Genomic DNA, 7,999 nt, shown 5'->3' with positions numbered 1-7,999 from the left:
GTGTGCATCTGTGTGTGCGCACGTGGGTGTGTTCATCAATATTCAAGGACCACTACAATAGAGGAAACCAGACTAAATGCAATAATGTCGTAAAAAAGGGGAAAAAAATATAAACTCCAATACAAATATGATTTTATATCGTGTATAAAAAGGTGGGTCAATAACTAGTAGATACAACTTAAAAAGTTTAACAACTGACAATAAAGGGAAGGGAAAAAAAGGCTACAACATAAGAAATAATCAGTTTCATTTACATTCTATTCAGATGTGCCAGTGGTGTTAGCACACCACACATAAATTTCCACTTGGGTTGGCATTTAGGCACTTTCTATTTCCATATGTATGGACCTGCCTCTGCTAATTATGCTAATCATGGGCAGTGTTGGCCACTGTGAAAAATAGACACATTAGACACTCCACTGACCGCTAATACTGCTTAATGTGTGGTTGAAACATACATTCATCCCCGCCTGAAAAGCAAAATTTTTCCACATTGCTGGTCTCATTCAGATGAGAAATGAATTTATTGAGCTCAAGGAACCATTTCTTTTTATCCCTCCAACTACCAAGAAAATGTTCTCTCTCTCTCTCCTTCTTTCTCTCTCTCCTTCTTTCTCTCTCTCAGTCTCTCACAGTTCTAAACTGGGTGTAAAGAGGGAGGGAAATGGTGCAGTTCCTAAGGTGACTGGTGTTGCTTTATTTTGCACACAGTGAACACAAAGGTGGCTTCTAAGTTAGGACAGAGAGGGCGTCACACACGGAGAGATATTGCTTGAGCCCTCAACCCCCTGTTGGCAGCTCTCAAGCACTTTCACAATAATAAACTTCATATACTTCGTTTAATTTGCTTAATTTTTTAAAAAGCTATGTTTGTGGCGCAATTAGCTTTTGCCTCGTGTGGCAGCAATTTTAAGCCTTGCAATTAAAAAAAAACTGTGTACGATTAAATGTACACAAAATGTGTCCCACAACAGAAACCCACAACTAATTATAAAAAAATGCAGCGAGACTAATTTCAAGGAGGACCATGTGTGTCTGTGTTTTGAATCAAATGTAAGCGAGCCTAACATTTATATTGTGCTTCTCCCTCCAATGTTTGTTTGTTGGGGGGTGGTCTGTTGAAAAAAGGTGTGTTTGTGAGGAGGAGGAGGAGGAGGAGGAGGAGGAGGAGGAGGAGGAGGTGGGTGAGTGGGGGGTGCTGGGGTTAGGGGGTGATAGAGAGCCTTGGGTGAGAGGACAGGGGTGGGGGAAGGCGGTTTAGGGGGGAGAGGCTGGTTGAAATAAACATTTAGAAGTGACCCAGGTTGACTCTGGTCTTGTTTGTTCTCTCCACCAGTGAGGTCCTGGGCCCTGGGCGCGCTGGGGAGTTTATTTGTCTAGCTGGGGCACCGCCGCGCACTATTCACCTCCGATAATGCCTCATAGAGCTCTCTTTCTCTGTCTGAACGGGGCGGCTGTGTGCTCTCCAATGAATCATAGCATTTACCTGCTGCGGCGGGCCCTGCTGCTGCTAACCAGGTTTGTTTGGAGAAACTGCTCCAAACACACAAATGCCCACATGTGCGTTAGTTTACTTACGCAAAACGCAAAAAAGTTGATCACCCACACACTCTTTAAACCTCTTTTCTTTGCGTGTATTTTCTTTTAAGAAGGTTGGGTGTCCTTACGTTTTTGGCTAGCTATCCAAGCTAGTCTAGCTAGTTCATGGGTGGACATTTGGGCTGCCATGACCCTCCTGTGTGCCCTAGGCTGGTGACTAATTCCTATTGTGTGGTGTTTGACCCTGCTCTTTTAGCTCTTAACTGTTGTCTTTTCAACACGTCCTCCCTAATGGGGAACGCGGTAGGGCTACGCATGGTCTATGAACTCTTTTTGGACAGCTAGGCTACGCTACTGTGTATTACTCAGTCGAATATCATTTAATGCCAGAATAAATAATTCAAACAACGAATTACAGGCAACTGGAAACAAAGAAGTCCACAAATAATTTTCTCAGTGCCCAACGTGACCATCCAAACCCTTTTTACCGAAAGCCAGACTACTCCTTGAACCCAATCCCCAATATCTTCTTCTAAACCCTTACAATGCTTTTTTTTTACGATCCCTCGTTCATCAAGTCGGACATTACACACTGACCCACACCATGCCAAGCTTACACACACACACACACACACACACACAAACTCACACACTCATGTCTGCTCACACTCACGACTATATATACAAACGTAGATAAACAAAATGGTAGGAAGATATACCTTACAATAGCCATACATAAATACATCTAAACTAAAACGCACATAAAAGTAACTCACTGATGTTGCCATAAGAGGAACACCCCTATAAATGAGACTTTCTAGTAAGATTCGCTAAAAGGAGAAGGAAAAAAAAACTCCTGCTCCCTGCCTCTGTCTGTGGACTCTCTACAGCGACAAAACACCGGTGAGCCAGAAAATGGTGCTTAATCCCCCTGTCAGACTAAACAGAGATATCTCTGCCAGCAGCCGTCTAGTGCATACCTACACAGGTGTGCGACTATAAACCAGCCCCCGTACCCCCCACACAATCCCCTTTTTCTGTGCTTGAACTTTAACACGACGCTTTAGGTTTCACTGAAGCTCACCAACACACTCCATTCAATGTGTGAGGGCCGCAACACAAAAATGTAGACCGGATTTCCATTCCAACTTAATGAAGACGTACGCACGCATGTTTTTCCCGGGGATTTTTTACAGGGCAAGTCCAGAATGTTCTGAGCTAAACCATCCCAACTGGATGAATGTGTTTGGTCATCGCTGAGGTTTACGTGTGGGCCGGTGTTGTGGGAGGGAGGAAGCAATTAGCAAAATACTGCTGGTGGTCCCTACTTCACAGGGCTGGCACGCAGACAGACAGACAGTCAGACAGACAGACAGACAGGTAGGTGGGTGGATAGGTAGTGACGGAACACACACTCACACACACACACACACACACACACACACACACACACACACACACACACACACACACACACACACACACACACACACACAAACACACAAACAAACAAATGGGCAGCAGAACGACCGTGAGGGAAGCTGTCCCGAGCCAAGGTGCGACATATGACGAGTGTGTGTGTGTGTGTGTGTGTGTGTGTGTGTAGTGTGTTTATACAGTGGGGACAGTTAGCACTACCAAGCGGGTATACAACGCGTAGCATCTGTCCCTCCCTACGTAAACCCCCCCAGCTGTGTCCAATCACAAAGGTGTCAACCTCTGTGACAACGTAACAACACAAACAACAACAGTCCCCAAATGGAAAAAGGCGGGTCATTAAATAGAGAAGTATTCGCACATCCTTAGGTAAGAGACGTAAAGACAAGCGCGGATAACATGTTTACTTCCTTTGAGGATTCTGCGCAAGTGTGTGCATGAGTGTGTGTGTGTGTGTGTGTGTGTGTGTGTGTGTGTGTGTGTGTGTGTGTGTGTGTGTGTGTGTGTGTGTGTGTGTATGTGTGTGTGTGTGAGAGAGAGAGGGAATCTGTATGTGTGTGAGAACTAACCTCGCCTTGTTACCGAACCACTTTACCCTCCATTGAGGGGCTAGCAGCTTTGTCAATGGGCTATTGGCGGAAACAAGGCAGGCAGAAACTTTAGAAACACGGCCACAGCCTCTTAAAGGCACAGCATTCCTTTTCAGCCCTCGGTTCAACGCTCTCAATTCCGTGGCAAAACAACTGGCACACAAACATCCAAACATCTCCTTGAAGAGCGCTACCAATTAGCTCAGGGGCTAATCCTCAAGAGTTACACTGGCGGGGAGAAAGCGGTGGCGAGGGGACGCTGAAATCGTTGTCTCCTTTTTGTGTTGCTTTGAATTGTTTTTTTTCCTCTTTCTGCAACGAGACAAGCGTTTGTATTTTTTTGGGGGGGTTTTACGCCACCCCTAATCATCCCAACCCCCCCCCCACCTCCATGATTATACTTTAGTTTAGCTGAGGGGGAAAAGACCGGGAACACAAGGGGCCGAGGCATGGAGCCTGCACCACTTTTTTCAACACCTCCGTAAGTCTCCTAAAGGGGACGAGCCCCCCCCCCCCAAGACCCACCCACCCATCTCCCGCGATCACCGGTGACTTGGTGGGCCCCCCCCCCCCTACAATATAGACTCTGTTTATGTTCACCAACTGCTGTGGTGCCTTTCGAGCGTGCAAAACAGGTGGGTAAACCTCAGCTGCATTCACTTATATGTATTTTTTTTTTTTTTTTTAATTGTAAGGGGGGGAGGTGGGGTTAGTGGGACAGGGGGGGCGGTGGAGGAGGAGAGAGAGGGGGTGGGGGGGGGGTTAAGGGAGGTGGTGCCTGCTTGCCTGCCTGCCTGCTTGCCTCTTGTTGAATGGAATCCAAGAATAGTTAGAGACCACACAGGGAGCAGGGTGGGGGGAGGGGCCAGAGCCCCTCAAAGATGGCTAACCATTCACACAGCCCATCTGCTGCACGGATCAGCCCCACGGCTGAAAGCCTGGGGGTTTAAAAAGAATTTGGCCAGTGTGAAGAAGAAGAAGTAGAAGAGGAAGAGGAAGAAGGAGAAAATAATAATAATAATAATAACAATAATAATAATAAATAAAGGTGCTGCCTCTGCCACTGAAAATGAACAGATAAACAAAAAAAATATCTAAACAAAAAAAAGTCAAAATATTGTTTGTCGTCCAAAGTAGTGAAGGTAAAGTGGATTTAAGCATTGGACTCAAAAACAACAACAACACAAAGATGGAATAAGATCATAGAGAGAGAGGGAGATACATTAAGATAGAGTAGGCTGCATAGTCATTTTGGATGCAACCAATGTACAAAGTTTGGTTTGGTTAGCTGTAGTAAAGCAGCAATAACACATGATGCAATTTTGGAATTTCATAGCCAGCTTGCAGTGCCACGACACAGACAAAACCACCAATTCATTCTTATAAATACAAACAAAAAGAAATTACTGCAACCAGTGACCTTATAAACCATTGCAACCAGTCAAGAGGGGCCACAGTCATTCACTCAGTCAGACAACTCAGCTCCAACCACTCTGCTATTCTCTCTATATCCCTAGCATGACCACCAACATGGCCGCCTTGCCTCTCCTCCATCACCCACCACCACTGTCATTCACACTCCTATCAAACCCCAAAAGTATTCCCACGCGACATACACAAACCATCTCAGTACCGAGCACCGAAGCAAACCAAACACACAGCCAGGTCCTGTTTTCGCGGTGAGAGACACTCACGCAACAAGACAGACGGACCAAGGTGAAAAGCGGTCTCTTCGCTGGACTCACCTTCCACCCAGAGCTGCTCGATGTCTGTCTCGATGGCCGCCACCCGGAGCCCCACAGACAGCGCCCCGAACACCAGCAGGCCGATGAAGAGCACCTTCCCGCAGTGGCTCTGGATGTGGCAGCCAAGAGAGAAGAGCAGGGCCTGGAACCTCGCGCGGATCCACAGCGGCGCTTTCTGACCTACCGCTTTACCCTGGAGGAGAGAGTTGAGGTGTTACCACAGTGTATGGGAATTATGTATGCAGTTTATGTACGGTTAATGGCTCATACGTATATGTAGGTATATATTATATACACACACACACTCAGAGGCCTCTCTCTCACACACACACACACACGCACGCACGCACGCACGCACGCACGCACGCATGCACACACACACACACACACACACACACACACACACACACACACACACATAAATCTATCTATAGTGCGTACATAGAATAGAAAAGGCTGTAAGCCATCATAGCATGAGAGAGGCCAGCCACCACCAGAATCAGAAAAATAACAGAACCTATGTGGATCCTGTCCATGTCGCTGCAGGTCTTCTGAAAGGGGCCTAAAGCTTTGAGTTTTTCAGCCCAAAACTGATCATGAAACGGTAAGATAGCACATTGCTAACCGCCACACTGGGCACAGGACTGCATGTTGATGTGTGTGAAATGTGAATGTGTGTATTGGCAGTACAGCTGAATACCGTTCTCCCCCAGATGGTTCTGTAAGGTCCACCACCTCATGTATTCCAGTAATTTCATGTTTTCTTTTCCTGTTCCTGACTGGGTCTCAATACTACTTGGTCATGACAAATCCTGTATTGAACCGGATTATTGTAATTATAACATGCGTTAGTTCTGGGGAGACTTCTGAAGCATAACTACATTCCATGAACATTGTATGGGGAGTTTAATACTGGATATAAAACCTGCAACTCAGCGACACACTATGGTGTAACTGAGACAATTCTATATTATAGTCAGTCTAGAATACATGCAGTTGTCTTAATGCCCATGTGCAATCTTTATCTCTTGTATGTGACAGTTTGTTTTAAAAGGTTAGATGTGAATAGGTTAATGCCAACCGAAGGATACAATGAATATCCTCGTTTAACTGACTCTAGACTAAAATAATACAACTTTGATGCAATATAGAATAAAATAGAAATAAAAAAAAAATCATAGAAAATAGTCTAAAATCACATTTTCGTACGGTTGAAAAAACTTGAACTAACTCTAAGCTGCCCTTAAATCAGGGAACAACACCAACATGCATTGCATGTATGTAAAGGTAACGGTATTTTAAACGATTCTATCAATATCCTAGCCTATCCTTTATTCTTCTTGCATAGAGCATAGCACTAGTGTTGTGGTTTCGCTCCACGGTGCTGAAAGCAGTCCAAGCGTACGGGCGGTCCAGAGATGCTTCAAACTCAATCAGCGAATTCCTGCATGGGACCCTCCACGTCTCCCCACACAGAGCCCACTGTGGTCCTCGCCCTCGTAACAAAGCCGAATCACGCACGTCAACAACAGTCGGCGATAGCCCCACTTAAAACCTACTCTGTGTTTCTTAAAAAAAAATGAATGAAACAACGTGTGTTCATTCATAAATAAATACATAACAGCACCGCTGTACGGTGAACTGGAGTTATTCCACCACGGAACCAGCTCGGTTGTAAACACTGCGATAGCGCCGTTCTTCCCCCCCTAAAGCGATCTGCTAAAAACCACCCAGTCAACACTTCTCCAGAAACACTTCATTCAGCTCACCGGCTGAATGAAAGCTGCCTTGATATCCCACACTATAGTTTTACAATCATTGCTTCACCTTTGAAATCTGTTTAAGTGCGAACGCAGCGTGGCAATAACTCGGTCTCCGGAGCTGCTCAGGAGGGTTGGCATGCGGCTGAGAACGCGTGTAACTCGGGGGGAAATCTCCAAAGACCCCGGCCCCCGGGACCCCGCGATCCGAGGCCATAGTCCCAGTGAGCGAAGGAAGGCGCGCGGCGAAGCGTCGGCTGAACGGTGCGAGTTTAGAAAAAGTGTCAATAATCCAACATAGAATACGAGCGCATCCAGTACCACCGGGGGAAAGTTAAAAGAAGCGTTTCTAGTCTTCTTTGGAGCCAAACAAGTCTCGAAACTCCATCCCAACATTATGCGCCCAAATCCGTATAGGTCCTTCAGTCTTCATTCGTCCCGATAGCTTATAAAACAAGGTCTCGGGGTAGGAGTAGTAGTAGTAGTAGTAGTTGTTGTAGTTGTAGCCTACGACTGAGCCGTCCGTGTCAAGTCTAACTCCGATCCCGTAGCGGTAACGTATGGAGCAGTTCGCCTCTCGGCAAACCCTGAAAAGGGAGGTTTGATGGAAAAGTGCTCCGGCTCCCATTGGCCAAGGAAGAGGCAAATTACTTTGCAAACATCGCCTATTATTAGCTGCTAAGCAACAGCTCACCAAAGTGGAGAGAGAGGGGGACCACCCAGGCTGCCGCTGCCTGGGCCGGAGGGGAGGGGAGGGAGGAAGGGGTGGAGGAGGGAGAATGGGAGGGGGGGGGGGGGGCGTCGGAGGGAGAGAGGAACTCTTTCAATAAACTCGGCGCACGCACGCACACGTGCGCGCGCGCCCACACACAGCCACACACACACACACACACACACACACACACACACACACACACACACACACACA

At 46.6% G+C, this 7,999-nt stretch overlaps 1 protein-coding gene across 1 annotated transcript in view; it reads right to left on the bottom strand.

Annotated features, from left to right (window-relative positions):
• ptch2 (patched 2) overlaps positions 1 to 7,795 on the bottom strand; it is a 35,613-nt gene extending 27,818 nt beyond the window's left edge. The window contains exons 1-2 of the mRNA XM_030364131.1: positions 7,139 to 7,795; positions 5,312 to 5,504 (exon numbers count right to left, since the gene is read on the bottom strand). Coding sequence (XP_030219991.1) covers positions 5,312 to 5,504; positions 7,139 to 7,288 — 343 coding nt within the window. The 5' untranslated portion in view covers positions 7,289 to 7,795. The remainder of the gene's footprint in view (positions 1 to 5,311; positions 5,505 to 7,138) is intronic.
• Positions 7,796 to 7,999: the final 204 nt, after the last annotated feature.

This window comes from Gadus morhua, chromosome 8, assembly GCF_902167405.1.
Source record: "Gadus morhua chromosome 8, gadMor3.0, whole genome shotgun sequence".
NCBI classification, from domain to species: domain Eukaryota; kingdom Metazoa; phylum Chordata; class Actinopteri; order Gadiformes; family Gadidae; genus Gadus; species Gadus morhua.
The sequence above is the reverse complement of the archived record's forward strand: the minus strand, read 5'-3'. Positions and strand labels throughout refer to the sequence as shown.